This window comes from Musa acuminata, chromosome BXJ3-8, assembly GCF_036884655.1.
Source record: "Musa acuminata AAA Group cultivar baxijiao chromosome BXJ3-8, Cavendish_Baxijiao_AAA, whole genome shotgun sequence".
Classification (NCBI taxonomy): Eukaryota; Viridiplantae; Streptophyta; class Magnoliopsida; order Zingiberales; family Musaceae; genus Musa; species Musa acuminata.
In genome coordinates this window covers 42760383-42783055 of record NC_088356.1, presented here as the reverse complement: position 1 = coordinate 42783055, position 22673 = coordinate 42760383, and the positions used below count along the sequence as shown (strand labels likewise).

The following is a 22673-nucleotide window of genomic DNA, read 5'->3' as shown; positions in this document are numbered from 1 at the left end:
TTTGATTATTGTTTTGGAGTATGGCTCGTCTCCAAACATGACATGTAGGTTTATAGCCTCGAGAGAGGAGATCAAGTAGTTAGTGAACCCTGTAAGTGAAGAAGTTATAGAGGTGAGGTTGTTAGTTAAGAGCTTGAGTTTTTAGAAAGTGTCATAATAGATGATATCAGCAGAGCTATTTGTATCAATTATGACCCTCTTCATTCGAGCATTGATCATCCTGACGAAGACTACTAAGGCATCATCATGGTTCGAGTCAAGGTTCTTCATCTCTTCCACTTTGAAGATGATTTCTGAGTCATCCCCTATCTGTGAGCGCTTTCTAATGGTAGCTCTAGTGTAACCTTTATGACCCGAGTAAATAACTCCTCCCGAGACAAGTCTACTAATGATGACATTAATTCGTCTTTCCATCTATCCCTAAGGTCAAGGTGAAAGTTCTTGATACTTTCGGATGAATCACCCGAGTGGTCTCCAATGAATAAGTTCTTTAATCAATTCTTTCAAGTCATGACAATCTTCTGTGTCGTGACCGTAATATCAATAGAAACGATAATACTTAAATCTATCTCTCTTTGCTAATGAAATCTTCGTTGGTTGAGGGTCTTTTAAGAGTCCCTTCTCTTTTATTTATAAAAAGACTTCAATTTTGGTCATATTCAGGAGGGTTGATCGGGGCCTTGAGCAAGGTAACTTGGGTCAGTCACTTCTTCGTAATAGTGACCTTAAGGTCGACGAGGATTGTAGTTGATCCTGTCTCGACCTTTTACGTATCTCTTTATATTTATCCAAGATTATTTCCTTGGCAACGATATATTAATTGGTCGCTGGAGTACCTCGGGTAATATCAATGGTAGCCTCTCTACCAATAACCCTAAAAGACAAGAGGGTTTGAGTCTCATCGTGAAGGTATATTGTATTACAAGTGATTTTAGGCATATATTCTTGAGGAAGTGAAGTTCAAATTCCCTAGCGACTTGAACAAAGGAAATAATAGAGAGCAACTTCAGACGGGTGTACAATTCTCGTGTTGGGCCTTTTAGTGTAGCTAGAAAGGCATGACACATCAGGACATCTGAAGTGTTATATAGCAATATTTGGATATGGAAAGCAACAATATGCTTCAATGGGTCGATACTACTATCAAATGCCTCTAATGATTGGAGACAAAAGTTGACCGGGATCGGCTCCTCCTATATGTTGTTAGTGAATGACGATCGACCCGAGGTGGGGTTAGTTGACCCTTCCCCTTTGGATTGTTAAAATTTTCGTCATATTTCTTTCAAGTGCTAATTTATTTGCTTAGCTGATCATTAGGAAATCATTTATCAAATCTACCGATTGGGTTTGAAGTGTCATATAGCAATATTTGGATATGGAAAGCAACAATATGCTTCAATGGGTCGATACTACTATCGAATGCCTCTAATGATTGGAGACAAAAGTTGACTGGGATCGGCTCCTCCTATATGTTGTTAGTGAATGACGATCGACCCGAGGTGGGGTTAGTTGACCCTTCCCCTTTGGATTGTTAAAATTTTCGTCATATTTCTTTCAAGTGCTAATTTATTTGCTTAGCTGATCATTAGGAAATCATTTATCAAATCTACCGATTGGGTTTGAAGTGTCATATAGCAATATTTGGATATGGAAAGCAACAATATGCTTCAATGGGTCGATACTACTATCGAATGCCTCTAATGATTGGAGACAAAAGTTGACCGGGATCGGCTCCTCCTATATGTTGTTAGTGAATGACGATCGACCCGAGGTGGGGTTAGTTGACCCTTCCCCTTTGGATTGTTAAAATTTTCGTCATATTTCTTTCAAGTGCTAATTTATTTGCTTAGCTGATCATTAGGAAATCATTTATCAAATCTACCGATTGGGTTTGAAGTGTCATATAGCAATATTTGGATATGGAAAGCAACAATATGCTTCAATGGGTCGATACTACTATCGAATGCCTCTAATGATTGGAGACAAAAGTTGACCGGGATCGGCTCCTCCTATATGTTGTTAGTGAATGACGATCGACCCGAGGTGGGGTTAGTTGACCCTTCCCCTTTGGATTGTTAAAATTTTCGTCATATTTCTTTCAAGTGCTAATTTATTTGCTTAGCTGATCATTAGGAAATCATTTATCAAATCTACCGATTGGGTTTGAAGTGTCATATAGCAATATTTGGATATGGAAAGCAACAATATGCTTCAATGGGTCGATACTACTATCGAATGCCTCTAATGATTGGAGACAAAAGTTGACCGGGATCGGCTCCTCCTATATGTTGTTAGTGAATGACGATCGACCCGAGGTGGGGTTAGTTGACCCTTCCCCTTTGGATTGTTAAAATTTTCGTCATATTTCTTTCAAGTGCTAATTTATTTGCTTAGCTGATCATTAGGAAATCATTTATCAAATCTACCGATTGGGTTTGAAGTGTCATATAGCAATATTTGGATATGGAAAGCAACAATATGCTTCAATGGGTCGATACTACTATCAAATGCCTCTAATGATTGGAGACAAAAGTTGACCGGGATCGGCTCCTCCTATATGTTGTTAGTGAATGACGATCGACCCGAGGTGGGGTTAGTTGACCCTTCCCCTTTGGATTGTTAAAATTTTCGTCATATTTCTTTCAAGTGCTAATTTATTTGCTTAGCTGATCATTAGGAAATCATTTATCAAATCTACCGATTGGGTTTGAGATTCAGGTGGAACCGATTGGTGGTGTAGCGGTCTATTGAATTCCATAATTAAGGAATGAGGTGCTTACTCCATTAATAGTTCGACGGGCCTCGAGCACTCTTGAGATATTAGTATTGATTCAAGTGGGAGAATCCTGATAGGCACTGGTGTCGATATCGATTGAGCTGCTAACTGCGATTAAGATACTAGTGTCGCTTATTGGATTATCTAAGGCCAGAGCGAAGCAATAACTTGCATCATACCCATTAGTATTTGTACCTGTTATGTGAGGTTTAAGAATGCTTCGACAAAGATGAACAAATGACTCGGGTTCACCTCGGGTCGTTGAATGGAAGTCAATATCACGTCAGTATTTGCGTCTAGGTTGATGAGTACGTGACTCGGGATCACCCCGAGTAATATTCTTATCCAATTAAAGAAAAATTCATGTGATCGCTTGGATAGATTAGTTTGTATTACAATATATATTGGATCTGTTTTAATAATATAATTTTCTTAAAGATTTATGTTTATCAATAGGTCGTGAGTCATAATCTTTTTTTTTTCTTCTCCAATGTTTAATTAAATATATTTATTATTTTATTCGCACGTCAAGGCGTGAGCTTTTTGGGCATTTGGACAACGTTATTGTGCGACTCACCATCCCACGAGCTTCGATCCGCTTCGTTCGGTGACTTGCAACGACACTGCCAACTCCGGCGAAGCTGCTTTGCTCGTCGAGTCGGCGGCAGTTATCGACCCGAATCAGAATCCGAAACGACCGGCTCACGAATCCGGTCCGGGTCGTCACTCACACCGCCTCAACCGTTTCCCGAGCCGAATCAGAATCCGACCCCAGAAGCTCACGAATCAGGTTTGGGTCGTGCACACACCGCCTCAGACTCTTCATCACGCGGCGACGTCATTTGATGTCGTGATCACGGTCCATCGGATCAGATCATAACATCACACGGCGAGACGGACAAAAAGCGGCGTACTTCACCGCGGCGCACATCTCGTCACTCTCCTCCGCTTCCTCTTCCGTCTCCACCACCCACCGCCACTTAGGGTTCCGTTCCTCCCCTGGGTCACTGATCGACCTCGCCCATGGCCTGCATCAAGAGCGCGCCGCGGTCGGCGCTCGTCGCCTTCGCGCCTGACGCGCCCTACCTCGCCGCCGGAACCATGGCCGGCGCCGTGGACCTCTCCTTCAGCTCCACGGCCAACCTCGAGATCTTCAAGCTCGACTTCCAGTCCGACGCACACGACCTCCCCGTCGCCGGCGTCTGCCCTAGCGACGATCGCTTCAACCGCCTCTCCTGGGGAAAACCCCCCGGATCCTCTTCCGAGGAGTTCTCTCTCGGCCTTGTGGCCGGTGGCCTCTCCGATGGCAGCATCGGCATCTGGAATCCCCTCAAGATCATCAGGTGTTTGGGGGTTTACTTCTCCTTTTGTCCAATTCAAGCCCTGATCTTTGTGAAAATCTTGACTTTGCTTAGAGTATTGTTGGCAGTTGATATAACGATTCCATTTCAGCAAATTTGCACGTCTTTTAGAATACTAATGAGGAACCTGTTCTTTATTTGTAGTTCTGAGGATCTAAATGATTCTTCTGTTGCGAAGCTTGCGAAGCATGTGGGACCGGTAATTACCGTCTCATATCCGTTTGGAGTCTTTATTTAGAGGCTCTAATTTTGTCGTCTCATGTTGATGCATTTGTTGGATTGGGTTGGTTATGGCAGGTTCGTGGTTTGGAGTTCAGCACTCTGTCACCAAATCTGCTTGCTTCTGGGGCTGATGGAGGGGAGCTTTGCATCTGGGACCTGGCAAAGCCTTCAGAACCAAAATTTTTCCCATCTCTCAGGGTACGTATGTGCCAGGAGAGTTTAGTTTATGGCTGGATGATTTTTGCTAAGCACGGAAGTAAATAAGTGCTAACCTTAAGCATTACACATCGTCTTTATTGTCTTTAGGTATCTTTTCCTGCGTTTGAACTTTCTTTGAAGTCTCCCTCCTCCTATCCAGTGTCTCTTAAAAAATGATCAATTAAAATAATCAAAATAAAATTTGACATTAAAATAATAAAAAATTGATCGTATCATAAATAATTCAAAAATAAAAGATATTACATTGGTTATAAATTCTTATATTAAAATAATAAAAATTATCATATCATATCATAAATAATTCAAAATTGAAGGATATTACACCATCTGATCTCTATTGCTCTGAGAAGCAGCAGTGGGTCAATGAGTAGCATCGATCCTTTGAAGCATAGTCACCTGTCTGTTACTTTGTAAAAAGCCTACTCAGGTTAAAGCTATGGTTTTGATTGGCATGGTTTATTTCAAATCTAAACTAATGCTGAAATGTGACTCAGTATGTTGCTGGTGTGGCTTGTCATCCCTTATTGGAATGGGACCTTTTAGCTAAAACATGAGATGTTGACACACACACACACACAAAAAGCAATCCCAGGTCAATCTTTTTCTTCTTATCAGCAAAATATTCTATATTATGCTGATCTCGCAGAGAGAAAATCAGGTATATTTAAATTTGCTCACACTTGTTGGAAACTGAAACATACTTTGATCTTGGATTACCAAATCTGGATGGGTAACATCAAATCAGATGAATGAAAGGATGCATGATTCAGAAGTCTTCTCCAGAGTATCTAGAGGCCTTATGTATTTAAGAAAATCAATAAAAAAGAACTATTGCTGGAAGCCTGGAACTAAACCAAATTTTCATGTGCATGGCTAATATGTGGAAATTAGAACTTGTCAACCACCATGGTCCTGTCAATAACTATTGCTAGAACTAGATCAAATTTTCATGTGCATGGCTAATAAGTGGGAATTTAAAGTTGAAATGAAGAGGAGGATGAGGAGGCACATTGAAGACAGAGGGGGAAGAGCAACCTAGTGGCTGGCCGACAGCGATGCAGCAGGACGACAAAGGTGAGGTGGTGAATTTGCAGGGACAAGGCGACAAGGAAGAGGCAGAGGAGAAAGGGGGAGAGAATGAGAGAGAAAGGGATTTAGGTTATCTGGTGAAAAGATCAAAGAAAAATGAAGGAAAGACAATTAAAATGAAAAAGATGATATGGGTATGGGATGGTAGGCTTACCATGCGATACCGGTTTTAACTTTTATAACTGTATGGTAAGCCCTATTCGGTAGGATTACAGGGTGATAATCTTAACTCCAACCCGGATCTGATGAAATTGCCCGAACCGTATCCCATCTACTGGTCGGTAAAGACTCATCTCATCCGATACATACCGGCTAGTTTTTTAGTTCATGTTCTGACCATGTGAAAACAATTGTCTTCAGCATTTTCATATCTCCTTTTGTTCTATTGCCAATTGGGTCCTTGGTTTTGTCTCTCAACAATTGTTATCTCTGTATTTATGCAACTTTAGTGAAATAAGCAATAAAATGATATCTACAATTTCTTTTGAGAAATGACCTCTGTGGTTTTTTTAAATTTTAAATTCATAGTCTTAAACTGAATTAGGTTAATACAAATCAACATCATTTGATATCAACCTTGATATTATATTCATGTGTTTGTAACAGAGTGTTGGCTCTGGAGCTCAAACTGAAGTTTCCTTTGTTTCTTGGAACCCCAAGGTTCAATATATATTATCATCCACATCTTATAATGGGATAACAGGTGCTTAAAAAGTTTTATTATTATTTTTATCCATTTTTACCTTTTTTGGGGATGTAAATGATGCATATTTTCTTATCATCTGACATTTTTCTATTCCAGTTGTTTGGGATCTGAGGCAGCAGAAACCCCTCACAAAGCAAGTTTCTAGTTCATTAAATTGATGTACTATGAAAATTGAGCAAATCTAATTGAACAGCTAAGTATCTGACCCCAATGCTGATTGAAATGTTTGTATTTCCAACAGCTTTGTGGATTCGAATAGAAGGAGGTGCTCTGTCTTGCAGTGGAACCCTGATGTTTCAACTGAGTTGATTGTTGCTTCAGATGATGATAGTTCACCTTCTCTTAGAGTAATGTGCCGTGATGTTAAGATTGTGATCATTTTTATATTAATTCTTTAGAACAGTTTTAATAGCCGTCTTCACATAAAGTCAATCTGAAATTATATAAATGTATTGGATATTTGACTTTCTTTGATTTAGTGTAGAGATTTTGATCTTTTTCTTTTGTTTAATTGAGAACTATTGTTTTATATGTAATTAATAACTGTAGCAGAAAGATTTTACAACTTTGTTCATTTTCCCTTTAAAGTAATTAAAAATTCAAGTATTGTCTATCTTGAATGTATTTTGATTGCTATATTTTCAATTCCTATTGACAGGTTTGGGATGTGAGGCAATCATTATTACCAGCAAGAGAGTTTGTGGGGCACACAAAAGGTTCTATTACACACCTTTTTTTAAACATCTTCTATTTGTCTTCGTTTGCTTATTTATGACTCGATTTTTTAAATTATTTTATGAAGTTAATTTCTAATTGTGAACAGGTTCTGTTTTTCAGCCACTTAAATCTGTGAAATTATCTTGCTGTTAGTAATTTTTATCTTTTTCCATATGAGCACCTAGTGTTGAAGCTTATTAGAAACTGCATCTTTTGTATTCCAAAGTCATACAAGTTTTATTTAATTTTATCACTATCTGTACCCCACAAGTTATTGTGGTGATAGTAATAGAAATCAGGCAAGCTTGTACTGGTGCATTGCTTTTTTGCAACTTGTGTCAAATTAACTCTTTATGTAGTAATGTGTGTAATATTAGGTAGGACATCTGTAATCAGAAACACTCTACTCATTATACCTTTTCTGTGGGAGAACTAATTACTAACTTTTGACCAAAAGCCTTTTAACTTTTAGTGGATGATTGCATCAAAAGATGTGGTTTACGAATGTTTGAAAATAGATGTTTGGTTTCAATATTGACTTGTTTGATTGAAGACATTTTGCAACTCATAATGCACTATATTTGAGTTGTATGAAGAAAAGACTGATTAGTCTTATGATTAGCATAAATGATTATGTAGAGGACCTAACTTATGCTAGTGTTTACTTGGATTTGAATTGCTCTTTCGGACTAAATTTAGCTGGTTCATATAATTCAAGAGATGAAGAAGGGCCTTTGCGTTAAATGAAGCATATGTGAAGAATTTTCTCATGCATCATTGTTTTGTTTTTATATGCTGGATGTTGCAGTTGCAAGTTGCAACCATAGAGTTTAGATGCCAATGTAGGTAAAGACAATATAGAATCCTAATATCCAATGATTAAGTAAATTCAATTTAGAGAGGAGTTGATGAGATCAGTGATTATGCAAATTTAAGTAACAATGAGTTTATTAATGGAGTTTGAGTAAAAGGGTTTGAGTTATCGAAGGTGTCTTGACAATCTTGACAGATTTAGGTTTGTAATCAACTGTGGTGTAACAGTTTTGATGATGTTCAGCATCTATATGTTGTCATTGTTAATTAAAGCTTGAAAATTAATCTTATGAATGTATGGAAGCCCATAGGAGATTTGACCTAGGTGCTCATTCAAGTGGAAAGAAGAGTAGGAGAGAAAGAGAGAGAGAGAGAGAGAGAGAGAGAGAATTATCCACTAAAATGAAGAATCATATATTCTTCCAAAGTCGAAACATCATGTTGTTCTCAAATTTTTTAGCCCATTATACATCTGAAATAGGAACCACCGACACTCATTCTTACTGCGGACATGCCCTACACTGCCCAATGTAATTTATAATTGGTCTAATTCATATGTTGGAATCTCTAGCATTGTTAGCAAGGCAGTTGGTGATAATTTATAATTGGTCTAATTCATATGTTGGAATCTCTAGCATTGTTAGCAAGGCAGTTGGTGATAATTTTCTACTGTGATAAATCATAAACTGTCAATCAACATGTTCTGATTATCCCGGTCACGAAGCAAGAATCTTATTCCAATGCTGCATGTTGTCCAAAAAAAAAAAAAGGGCAAAACCAACTCAAAACATGAAGAAATTAAGAAATGTAATCCAACAATCCATATTAATTAAATTGATACAATGCAAAGACTGGTCATTGAACTTATGTCCACCATTCCTCATCCTAAATTTAAAGTAGTTGACTCTTGGTTTGCGTCAAGGATTTCCTAATTGTCATGAACCTCACCATGATTGGAGTTCAATGCTATACTGGTGAGACTGACTTGACATTTATATACCATTCTTTTTGATAATTCTCGTGATTGACAATTATGCAAGCGGAACATAGAAACTTTTAATCAAAGCAATGACTTGGAATATATTGTGTAGTGGAGTTAGCAGTTAAAATCTTGTCCGTGGTTAGTAAGATGTTTTTAAATCTGGACATTGTGGATCTTCAAAAATTAAATTATCTGTGTATTTCTGACCATTTTATCCAAATCCACTTTTCAATTGTGAAGGAACGCAATATTTTTTAAAAAATAATTTTTTGAATTTTTTTAGCTTAATCCACTTTTCAATTCTGAAGAGATCATAATATTCTTTACAAAATTGATATTGTTAAGCTCTTATGCTTCAGAGTCAGTTGAGCATCTCAGCCTCTAATTATGCATCTTTATGAGATCAATCTCAGTATAACTTGTGTTATATAGTGCTAGATAAAATTAATTAAACCTCCTTGATACTAAGGTTACATCAGGGACTATGAGGAACATATCTGGATGATTTTTCTGACTGATGTATTTGTTTAATTGCAGAAATAAAAAGAATAAAAAAAGATAAATGGAAAGATAATATGAACACCAGCAGCAAAAGGGAACTTGTATTTTGTTGAAAATGTTTAAATTTTCTGACTTTTCTCTTTCTGTTGTAATGGCAGTTTGTTAATTGATATTTCAATTTCACTGCCTAATACAAAATACAACTGATACATGAATTTCTACTTGCTAAAACTTGATGTTTCACAAAGTCCTAGGTCAAAAGATATGTAGATATTTCTGAATTTAAGTTGTCATGACAAAGACTGCTCATTGTAGTTTATACCCATATAGGACTCATATGAATGCATTTTGCTGGAAATGGAAATCTAAAACCATTGCTCAAAACCATCAGAAGAATAATGACGATATCAACTGAGCTTCGAGGAATTATAAAACTAATCATAAGCCCACGAGTGAGAAACTTGGAGGCTCATTGTCTCAAATAAAAACCGATGACAATTGAACCTAAGACATGGCTACTTCAACTAATTAAATCGCTCCGTAATTCTAGTTGTTTAAATAATTATGTGGCATTGTTTAGAACTATTTTAGCCATTATTACATGATTGCGCTGTTTGCCTAGTCTACTAGTGTTTCAACAATACTTTGCAGATGGGTTGTGTTTATTGAGGTAAGCGAAGTGATCTTCTAGGATGTTTACCTGCATTCAACTATTGCATCTAACTTCTGCTAAACTTGGTGATCTTTCAACAACTGTACTATCTTCTACCATTCTCTTGTTGTCTCTGCTTGTCAATTATTTTATTTATTTCATTTTTTTTCCTTTTTTACATTTCCTATGTTCTATAACAATTACAATGAAATTTCAACTTGTTCATATACACTATAATGTATCATACATTAATATGTAGCGCTGACGATGAGCATATGACATTGTTATAAATGTAGAGCAACCATCCGTATTTAAAATTGAATCATCCATTAGAATATATAGAAGTCCATATTAATGCATAAAATTGTCTAAAGCTTACAGATTAGATATTGTCTAGTGATCCTTTAACCATTTAGATGGCCTTGGTTTCATGTTTTCTTTTGGACAAATATGATATGCCTAGATCACTTTATTTTGATATTGCAAAAAGTGAACTCTACTTACTGAAACATGCATATCCATGTGCCTTCCTTTTTTGCATGTTGTATATCTACAGTAAATTTTACATTCCCTAAGCTTTATTTTTAAAAAATCTGAAGGCGCTGCTTTCCCTCACTAATTCAAGCTGCTGATAAGTTGTAGTTCTCTCTAGTCTTACTTCTTACTTGATGTGTTCAAGAAGTTTCATGAAATATTGATTTTGTTTCCTCTTTCATCAAGTTTATTGTGTTAATCAGGTGTGATAGCTATGTCATGGTGTCCCTGTGACAGTTCATTTCTTCTTACCTGTGCCAAGGACAATAGGACAATTTGCTGGGACACAACTACTGGGGAGGTGCATAAGCAATCAATTCCTCAGTAACTTATCTGATTTGCACCTCATAAATGTTCATCAACTGTCATTGTCAGCTTCTCTCTATATGTTTACTATGTTTGTTGTGCAGATGGTATGTGAATTGCCTGCTAGCACCAACTGGAATTTTGATATTCATTGGTACCCTAAAATTCCAGGAGTTATATCAGCATCCTCTTTTGATGTCAAAGTGGGAATATACAATATAGAGGTACTTGACTCATGGTTACTAGTAGTTTTTTCTGTTGCCATTACCACCAACGGTCCTGTTTGAAAGAAAATTCAGATTTTTTAAGCTTCATTTATATTATAATGATGGGTAAATTGAAAGGAAGTAAGAAAAGGTGAAATATATTTTGTTGCATTTGAGAGATTCTTGAAGTGGTATGGATCACAAATATATTACAACCTTGTATGTTTTCCATTGTTGTTTCTCAAGAAGGCAAATTCCTCAATAGAGACAAAATGTTAAATCAAAAGTTTCATGGATCGCCCATAAGATCAATAATCCTGGTGAAGCTTCATCGAGATTAAAGGATTGGATTGAATATAATTTCAGTCCATTGGTATAGTTTAGTCAATCTGAGTAGATCATGGTCGAGTTTTTTCTTTATAATAGTTTTAGTTTATTTTTTCTTCAGTTTTGCTGTTTTTTGGTAAATTTATCTTCTTTTTGGAGGAGCCATCACATTTAAATTAAGGTTTCCTTTAGTTGATTTCAGCCTTTTCAAATCTCTAGGTTAAGTTTCTCTCATGGTTCAACATTTCATCCAAGTTTGGGAGGTCCACTTATGGTACAAGGCTTACCACCTGTTAAGCCTTGTGAATCGAGCTTACGGCCCTGCACCCATCTTGCTTGTCCATTGGTCCATCTTGTCATAGACTTAACTATAATTGCTTAAGTTGTGAGACACCCAAGCAACAACTGTCCATAAAGGTCAGCCTAAGTTTTAATCACTTGCGGTCTTGAAGGACCTGCAAAGTAGAAAAGAATTAGTCGAAGAGACGAATGACAGGCAAAATGCTGTCATCGTCTGGAAGGCGTAGAAACAAACAAAAGCAATAGGACAGTCACATTGCAGTTCCGAAGTTGCTTGAGTTGGATTTAGTATAATCTAGGAGTTAAGTATAGTTAGGATTGGAGTTGGTTTAGGACTAATAAACATGGAACACAAAAAGATGAAATAGCTTAGGTCTCCATTTCTCCCCTTATGCAGTTCAGCCTTATCTTAAAATGTGAAGAATGCTTAGGAATCAAAATAAGCTGGAATTGATGGCTTCTGCATGAAATTGTTATCAAGCTGATAGCTACCTTTTTGCATCAGTTTTAACTGGATTCTGTCTTCCCACTGTGGAACTGTTTTGTAAGTAAAAAACAAAAACTTGTTTTTTCTTTCTCCTTTCTCACATAGCCATGCTAGAAGAGTGTAGCCTGCGTGTGGGGCACAGAAAGGTTTATTTGATAATGTAAGGTAGAATGAAGTCTTTTCTGTGGCCAACAGGTCCTTTAAGTTATGTTTTCTTTTGTTTCTTTTTATATCTTTCTTTAATATGTCTAACTACTGTTGTATGTAACCAATATTTAAAAACTAATCTGTAATGTTGACCCTATGTACTCTGTTCTAATTATTAATTTTTCCACAATATTTAGAAACAGAAAGGAAGATAAGGAAAACCTTTGATGCTGCCACAGCATCTAATTCTGCTTCATCTACGGGTGAGATGAGACTTAGGATTAGATGGTTTTTTTGAATGGAACTATTTCACAATGTTACTTCTGTAATATGATAAGCCCTATATGTAATCTTCAAGTTATTTCTTTACATTATGTAGCAGGTGAAAGGAGGAAAAGGAAAACCATTAATGCCTATCACAGCATCTTCTATTCAACTCAATTTGTTAGTGGGATAGGACTTACAAATTAGATAGTAAAGTTTGGATGTAACTATGTTACCATGTTTCTTTTATCAAAGTTATTCCAATATGGTATTTAACTTTTGGGTAAATATTTTTATGGTTTGGGGAAAAATGGTGCTAAAAATATGCTATGTTTAAAAGTTCATATGAGAATAAAGTTATAGTTGTCAAATGAGTAATCACCTGTCATGTTCGTCAACTATGTTAATTTGTATCTAGGATAAGTTTGTTACAAACAGAAGTTACTGTCCAATGTTGTGTTGATGACCTTGCCTAATCAGAATTTCTTCAGTAATTAAGTACAAGATTTGTGAATTAGCATCCTTAAGTAAGGTACATCTTCCTGTGTATATCAACTTTTTGTTGTTGCCTCTATGTGACAATGGCCAAACATTGATGTGTTATTGTTTGAAATAATGCAATGGTGAAGCAACTGTTTCTATTTCATTTTTTATATGCATATTTTCTTCAAAATACAGTAGATTGATAAAGCAGGATGCTTGTTGTATAAGGTGTTTGATCACCAAAGAATGGCACTTTATTTCTGGAGCAAGGAGTATTCTTTTAGTTAGCTTGTTCCATGTTAAAAAATCTAAATATAGTCACTGTTTTCTGCAGGTTTGCAGTAAGCATGCAGCTGTAGAGGGTGAATTTGGTACTCCAGGTATATGCTTACTACTGTTGTAGTTTTACCACTTCATTTTGACAATTTTCTTCTGGTGAGGGTTTCCAAAAGATGGCTACTGGATGTATACTCATAACTGTATTTAAAAAAAAAAATTCCTATGCAACGTGGGTGACTTGTTTAATTTAGTCAATTAATCAAGAGTAGATCAATCTTTCTATGGTAAGTGATACAGTGTAGGTTTGAGACCATTGAATGTTGGGAGTATAGCTGGTATCAAGGTTTAATCTAGTATAATTTATATTATCATTTCTTCTTTTCCATAGCTTCCATCTGAGTTTTTGCCATCATTTTTTGTTGCTATTATTAGAGAGTCCTTTGAGTCATATGTAGTTACATTCAAATTTTCAATACCTATTGTAAGTGTAGATTGGCTTGGAAGAGTTCTCTGAGTTCTGCTTTTGGAAGGTTTTAATGTCTCTTATGTAAGATTTTATAGAGCTCAGTGGCAGGAAAATATTTTTGTTTGAATAGTTGCAATATTAGAGTTTGTTGTTGTTGCTGGAAATTAATAGAGAGAAAATAGAATTGTGACTACCTGTAATATGTAACTGCCTATACATGCCATAGGTGTGGGTTATGTACCTGATACGTTGTGTTGTTATTAACTCATTAATATCAAATTATGTATTGAACAACTTATTGTGTTTTCCTAATGTATTGCATATACTGTTTTGATCTTGCTATGCCATGTGCTATGCAAAATACATTAGATTTGATTATGATTGTTTGGTTCTGTATGTTCCAAGCTTTTCTTTTTTAAAAAAATTGGAAGATATTTTCTTCATGTTAAATGACATACATGACGTTCACACGTGAACTCGAATCTAAGACCCATCACTTGTGCAATGCTACACCAATCAACCTGAATGTCTCAACAGAGATTGTTCTGAGCTTTTCTTTAATGGCTCTACAATTGGAATGTTTGATTTTTTAACTATATAAATATTTCAAATAAAATAATGTCTAGGAAAACTTAAATCTCCCCCCTCCTGATTTCACTTTCTGTAAGTTCTGGACAGCCTGCAAGACACCAAATGATTCGATGTGAATTGCTCATGAGTTTGAGTTAATTTAGAATTTAATTTTGTTGGTTCTTTTTTTATAATTGTCTTTAGTATATCAGGACAATTTGGGACATTTTTTATGACTATTCTAATAGATGTAGGATCCTGTTGATGGGTTTATACAGGGTAAACTGTATGTCAAAATTTACATGTAAATTTTTCAATGATTATTGGATCTTTTGCCCCTGGCAGGCATCCATGCAAACCTCAGGTCATCTTAAACCCCAAGCTCTTTACACTTTGCATTATTTAGTGTTATAGATTTGCACAAGTTATCTATGAAATCATGGATGTATTAGAGCTTGGCAACACAAATTACTGTGGAACAGGAAGTAGTGGTACCAGACCATTGGAATGGCTCATGCTTTTGTATCTGATGATGAGTTTACAAATTTTCAATTAACAGTCGCTGGTTTCTTTAAACTGTTTGTCTACATAGGTGGTTGAGATTGAACATGATTGTTCATCTGTCAGTTAGCTGTAGTTGGGATCAATATGTATTATGTTGTATATACTTTAGTTTGGAATCTAATTGCATTTTTATGTCATTATGGTGGTTCATTAGTTTTGCTTGATCAACTTCAATCTTTGTTTTTGCGTCACTTTTATGTTTGTCTTTCCAGTACGTTTGAGAGCTCCAAAGTGGCTTAGACGTCCAGTGGGTGTCTCTTTTGGTTTTGGTGGCAAGCTTATATCATTTCAGCCTTGCCAGTCAACACCAGAAGATCGATTACCTGCTTCAGAGGTAAACCTAGATTTTGTATCAATTTGTTGTTTGGTACCTTCATATTGAGCTTTTTTCTTTCTTTCAGGTATACATGCATAATTTAGTCACCGAACATAGCTTGGTTAGCCGCTCCACTGAATTTGAAGCTGCAATACAAAATGGGGAAAAATCTTCGCTCTGTGCTTTATGCGAACAGAAGTCACATGATTCTATGTGTGTCATCTGTATGATAGTATCTAGTTTATAATCTATTCACATGATAAATTTTGTGTAACCATTTTTCTTTCACTTAACAGATCTAAAGATGACAGAGAAACATGGGGCTTCTTGAAGATTATGTTTGAGGAAGAGGGAACAGCTAGGACTAAGTTGCTTTCTTATCTTGGTTTCACTGTGCCAGAGGAGTGTAGTGATATATACAATGACCTTGATAATTTGGGAAAAGGCCTAGAAAACACACTTAGTCTTGATACAAGATCATCGGTTGAAGTTGATGGGAGTACATACTCTATTGACAATGGAGAAGAATTCTTTAACAATCCTCAAATTAGTAAGGATAGTTCAGCTTATGAAGAGAAGAGCATTCCTAATGTGGAGAAGGCTCAGAAAGAACCCGAAGAACCTTCAAGGAGTTATGATCTGTCATTTGATGACAGTATTCAACATGCCTTGGTTGTTGGAGACTATAAGGGAGCAGTTTTACGGTGCATCACTGCAGACAGAATGGCCGATGCATTAGTAATTGCACATGCTGGTGGTTCCTCATTATGGGAGAGTACACGAGATCAGTATCTTAAGAATAGTCTCGCACCCTATTTAAAGGTATTAATTTTTTATCTGAGCATTAATCTGCAATGTGTGTTAAAGATATATTTGTTTTATCCATTGTATTATTGTGGGCTGTTTAGGGATGCCTTGTACAAAAAATTCTTTTGTAATAGTTGCTTGAGGGTAGTAATCTGATTCTGATGTTTCCATTTTAAGGTTGTATCTGCACTGGTGAGGAATGATCTTATGGCTCTGATTAATACCAGACCTCTGAAATCATGGAAGGAAACTCTGGCTCTTCTTTGCACAGTAAGTTCTCCTGCCTTTAGTATGTTATTCAACCAACTTTGCTGTCATCTTTTTATTACTTTTAATTTCTAAATATCATCTATTTAATTAATTTTTATCGGCCTCCTATAGAGGAAAAGCATTGCCTTCATGGTTAACTCCTTTGCAACCTTGTTAAACTGGCATCAAATTATGGAAATAGCTTCTTCTTTGTAGGTGTAATTTTACCTAAATATAAAAATATGAAAAATGTCAAAGAATAATAGATACGAATTAACATAAATGACATGTAATTCTGATCTTTCTACTGCCTTCTTTCTGTTGTTGTATCCCTGAATCTACATTATTAAGGATTTGACTATTACTGAATTTTTAGCAGGTCAGTTATCATCTGACAATTTGATTCTGCATCAAATATTAATGTGCGATGCGCTATTTTCATTTCTATTGCATCAGTTATCATCTGATAGTTTGATTCTGCATCAAATATTAATGTGCGGTGGCACTATCTTCATTTCTATCACAGAAGTCACTGATCTCATGCAACCGTTATGTAACAGTTTGCACAGAAAGAGGAATGGACTGTTTTATGTGACAGTCTGGCTTCGAGACTTATGGCCGTCGGAAATATGCTAGCTGCAACTCTCTGCTATATATGTGCTGGAAATATGGACAGAACCGTGGAGATATGGTCACACAGCCTGAAGCTTGACTCTAGAGGAAAGACTTATATAGATCTTCTTCAGGTAACTTCTTTGGTCACAAGATTAAATTACTTATTTAAACCACCAGGTTATGATTACCTTTCTTTGTCATAGGATTTAATGGAGAAGACAATTGTCCTCGCCCTTGCAACGGAACATAAGCAGTTTAGTGCATCTTTGTCGAAGCTTGTGGAGAACTATGCTGAACTACTAGCTAATCAGGGGCTTCTCACTACTGCAATGAAGTATTTAAAACTATTGGGATCTGAAGAATCATCAAATGAGCTTGCTATATTGAGAGAGAGAATTTCTATCTCTGCTGAAGGTTGTCCAAAAGAGTTAATAGATATACTATGATCTATCTTATCAGCTTAAATAATCTTTATCTTGCTTGATGATGATTATACAACTGTGCTTGCACTATTTTGATTATATTAAAACCTGTAGGTGATGAGAAACTTGAGCAAGTCATTTTGACATACAATCTTGATTCTCTCATACAACTCTTACGCTCTTAGCCCCATCGCATGCTTCTACTTTGTTTATTGACTGAAGCATGCAACTGTTTAAGCACCCTATAGTATTTCTATGTGGGCCTTTTCCTTGAATGTAAGTTTTGTACCTGTTTTATGTATTGTCGTTGTGGCTATTTTCATGTAGAAGTAGACGAATAAAGAGTGTCCTGCTTCTGAAATTTTTACCCTTCTAAAAATTTTTTTCTCTTCGTACCTAGTTGGTATGACAAGTAAACCAGAACATGTTTTGTTTGGGATAGTGGGGCTTTGAGATCTGTTTTCTTTGTCTCATGCTATATCTTCCCTCTGTTAAGATGCTGCCTATGATTGCTTTTGTTCTTTTCTCTTTTTTTTCCCCTGTTGTTTCTGGTTAGGTGGATGCGGAAATGTTAAACTTTTTGCAAGTTGCTTATCTGCCATGTAATTAACCAAATTTCTAGATCTGCATTTTTTTTCTAGATCTGAAATTTTAATATGCTATTATATCATACTTTTACATTCTTTGTCAGAAAGGGATGTGCCGAAAAGTCTGCCTTATCGAAGTGGTGCATCACACACTGAATCTTTATATGGTGCAGATCAATCTGGTTATGGTGGAGTGGATTATTCACAGAATTATTATGAGGTTTTCTTCTTCAGCATTTTCAATGTTGAATTTTTTTGTTATTCTGTTAAATATCTTGCTGAGTAGATCATTGATCTTATGGACTAATAATTTTTTGAGGGTGATCAAATTAGGATAAGAACCTTTCCCAACCACTACTCCAATTACATCAGAATGTTGCTGACACTTCACGTGCTGAGGGCTTTCACCAAGTTCCTGGTTCTGCTTATGGGGGAAATCAACTTGTGCAACAGAAACCACAGGTCCCTGATTTTAGCAACCAGAGGTTATTTCATCCATCACAGCCATCTCAAAATTTTATACTATCACATACGAGCCAGATTTCGCAGGTACTTGTTATATGACTCGGTGACAATGAACAGTTGCTGCTTATTGTGTTTCCTTGCTCTTTCTTCATCATTGAACTATACCAATAATTAACTTCTGTTATTTTGCTGTCCTCATAGTAGCTAATACATTTTTTTTCATCTCTAACATCAAAAATGTTGTCATTCAGTTTGATTTGGTTTTCAATCGGTTATGCAAAATTTATTTGATTCCAATGTTGTTTAATATTTGATTGAAAGATTTAATATTTTATTCGATTCCAAGGTTGCAAAATTTATTTATTATTTTATATGATTCCAGATTTATTTGATTATTGAAAGATAAGTCCTGATGGGCAATTTTTTTAAGAATCATCTATTTCAATTTGGTTGCACTTTTATGTTTAGTTACATATATTAAACTAAGGAGTTTGCACAATAACACTGTTTCAAATCATTTTTTTCTTGGGCTCATTTAGTATATGGTCATGGGACATGTCTATTCTTGCAAGAATCTGCAGGGAACAAAACAGATAATTTATTAGTATATAGTTTCTTTGTGGATTTAATTTGAACTTTAACACCAAAAGATCCAACTCTTTGAAAGCTTTGTGCATTGTGATAGAACTACATTATGAACAGCTTCAAAAAAATCTGAAATAATGAATTTTTTAATTTATTTCTAGCCTAGAAAATCTGGGTACTTGTTTGGTATATGGTTGATTGTTCGTTTACATTTGTCAACTTAGGTAGTGTTGGAGGGTCTTTCTGGTGTGGAATAGTTTACGTATCAAGTTTTCTAACGTTTCCTATATTAATTGCATGTGTTAATTATACTTTCTTGTATTCTGAGTGAACCCCTATTTTTATCCATGAATATACTCTGTTAACATTTTTGTTTGGTGACAGCAAGCTTTCACTTCACCTGCTACAATGGCACAGCCAACAATGAAACCCTTTTCTCCTGCAACTCCTGCGGCTCTCAGAAATGTTGAACGCTATCAGCAGCCCAGCTTGGGTTCTCAGCTATATCCGGTCTGTCTTCCTTGGACACGTAATCAGCATATTATTTATTGTTTATCTGACTTGTTTTTCTCCTTTTCTTAGGGAGCTGCCAATCCTCTATATCAACATGGACCTCCCATTCCTTCTCCACAAGATGGTGGTGCATCTCAGCCAGCATTTGTTACTGGGCAAAGGTTTGCACAACCCATCTCAACTACAACAGCACCAAGGGGTTTCATGCCTGTTTATAATCCAAATTTTGCTCAGAGGCCTAGTATAAGTCCTGTGCATCCGTTAAGCCCAACAAAATCATCAGAAGCACGGCCTGTGGGTGTTCCTCCAACCACTCCGCCTACAGTGCAAACAGTTGATACATCAAATGTTCCTGGTAATGCTTCTCCATGATGAAATTCAAAATTTTGTTTTGTCATGTGCTGCTGTGTCTTGCCTTTTGTGTTGCTAGCATTAATTAAGGCATTGATAACATGTCATGTGCTGCTGTGTCTTGCCTTTCATGTGAGTATATTTGACATTTGACTATGCCCACAATCTCCTCGATGTCTAAGACATACCAACAAGAGGCACACTCACTTGATAAAGGAATGAACTAGAACTTGAACTTATTGTCCAGTCTGCTCTGATGCAAATCAGCTCTCCCAGACAGTTCTGACCTTATGGCTTGTGTTGTCCTTGTGCGACTCTCAACTTAAGTTTGTGCTGAAAGAACTAGTCACCTTTCTGTAGCAGGACATGTTGTGTTGAGGTATTTTGGCAGCAAATATGACCATTGTCATATGTTTGAGATGATGTATAGTTTCTAATGCACTAAACATTTGAGTCTAACATGTAACAGTAATATCTTAGTTTGTTTGATCTGCATAACCTATTAGTTCATATGACTGCTGGATAAGTATTATTTTCAACTAATTCAAATTTATTGATATTTAACATCCATGATCTTTGTTTGTGTTCTTCACAAGGTTGCATATGTTCACAGAATAGAATTTATGGCCACATCCATTCATAGGTAGTGATGGGCAGCTCTATGGCTTGCACGATTTAAATTTTTGTAATGAACATTTTTCCTTTTTTTTTGTGTTTTCTGACAGCTGAATGGAAGCTTGTCATTGCTACCTTGACGAGACTATATAACGAGACATCAGCAGCTCTTGGAGGATCTAATGCAAATCCATCTAAAAAGAGGGAAATTGAGGATAACTCGAGGAAAATTGGGGCCTTGTTTGCAAAACTTAACAGTGGGGACATTTCTCCAAATGCTGCTGCTAAGCTTGTCCAACTTTGCCAGGCTTTGGATGCTGGAGACTTCGCTGGTGCATTACGTATCCAGGTATGCTTATTACATGCTAAAAAGTTATTTCTCATAGTGAGTACCAGCTTTATTCAAATCTTAAAAGCATATAAGCTCCATTGAGGGCATTAATGAATCTCCTATGTTCGTGACTTTTTTCTTCTTGCTATTTAGGTTCTTGCTTTGGGTTTTTGCTCTTTCTCTGGTCACTTAGTGCCCTTGCTGTGCTTCAGTTGTTTAGATGTTCAATTTTAAGAAGTACATGAAGCTTGAATGTTTTCTAAATAAAGAGAGAGACTGAGAATTATCTGCAGTTTTAGTTTTCTCTCTCCAGATTAGAATATCATTAGCAACTTCTGTTGCTGTTTTTTGCCTTTCAAATTTGTTTCGTAGTTGGGCATGTCTGATCGTTTGGCTCATTAAATTCTGCTGCAACAAGTGATGGCTTGACTTTAGGGTGTTTACTAATGTTATTTTAGCTGCTGACTTGACATTTGAGTGAACCTTAATAGTACTAGAAATTAGTAAAATATATTACAAGTATTTTGGTGTTATTGCTTCTCTTGCATGTTCTTTTTTTTGGACGAGTCTATCATGTTAACCTTGCTATTTTGTGTTGATTGAATCTTTGGCAATCTACGGTGCATACCTAAAGCACCTCCACACACAACTCACTTTTGTCATGGGGATTTTGTTTCATGGTGACAGGTGGTGTTGACAACAAGTGATTGGGATGAGTGCAACTTCTGGCTCGCTGCATTGAAGCGAATGATCAAGACAAGGCAGACTGTTAGATTATAAGGGACGTGATGAGGCATTCTTTCTCTTGGGCTATAGTGTACATTGGTTTTCCTTATAGTTGACATCATTATTTGTAGATCAATAACCTTTCCCATATGCATCTTCGATAGAGCAGCAGCTAAGGTCTCCCATCAAAATGGGCTAGGGTATATTTGGAGAATCAGGTTTGATGATGTTCTCAATAATGTTATATGGTGTGGATTTATTCATATTTATGGCATTTGTTCTACAGTTTCTAATAGTTTTGACAGTGCAATTGTGGATTTCTTAAATACACATCTAGAATGTTTGGGAGTATGTTTGTTCATCTTAATATCAGTGAGTGATGACACCTTACAAATCACAAATCTACTAGAAACTGCACTTTTCATGCACCTGCTGCTCCAGACCAGATTATCAAGGCATTTTCGATCTTTTCTTAACCAAACAAGGAAGCTGATTCCCTACCTTATTATCAACACTATTAAGGTCAGTAGGATCTTTGATATGAAATGCCCTTTGGTGTATTTTTTGAGTGGATGTATCTTTGGTGAGAACTGCATACTTTGTAATCAGGTTATAAGAAAGAAAGGTCAATGCCTTCTCTTCATCCTTGGAGTTGCTTAGCCAAAGCTCTCTTGTTAGCCAAAGGTCTCGTGATGATTATGGACTATGTGAATGAGATTATAATAAATTGAAAAATATATTTAAAAATATATCAGATTAGGTTTAAAATCGGTTAAACGATGTATGACTCAAAATAGATTCATTATCCATAAGTAGATATGTTGATTAATTGATGGATGTTTTGGAAGAAGTGTTTTTTTAATTATTTGATTTCACAATCTCGCTCCTTTGAGGGTGAGTTAAGAAAAAATGAAGTTTTTGTTAGTTCACCAATAATTGTAACCAAATCTTAATTACTAGAATACTCAATCGCAAATCACTCCCCAAATTAATCATAATTTTCGAATATCCTTACGTCACATCACAGTGCATGCATAGGTAGATTCAGATGTACTTCCATGATACATAAGGAATATAATTAGTGATATATTTTGTTATTTGAATAATTTTGTGAACTTTA

At 36.1% G+C, this 22673-nt stretch overlaps 1 protein-coding gene across 1 annotated transcript; it reads left to right on the top strand.

Moving 5' to 3' along the window:
• Positions 1–3667: 3667 nt before the first annotated feature.
• Positions 3668–21848, top strand: LOC135645592 (protein transport protein SEC31 homolog B-like). The gene is made up of 22 exons (XM_065164130.1): positions 3668–4119; positions 4282–4336; positions 4435–4557; positions 6274–6370; positions 6470–6506; positions 6615–6720; positions 7032–7089; positions 10776–10873; positions 10983–11102; positions 13427–13472; positions 15184–15305; positions 15373–15500; positions 15584–16109; positions 16272–16364; positions 16904–17089; positions 17162–17372; positions 18072–18187; positions 18301–18516; positions 19402–19527; positions 19600–19885; positions 20607–20845; positions 21515–21848. Exons 1-22 carry the CDS (start codon positions 3800–3802, stop codon positions 21605–21607), a joined length of 3402 nt encoding a protein of 1133 aa, XP_065020202.1. The 5' UTR covers positions 3668–3799; the 3' UTR covers positions 21608–21848.
• Positions 21849–22673: the final 825 nt, after the last annotated feature.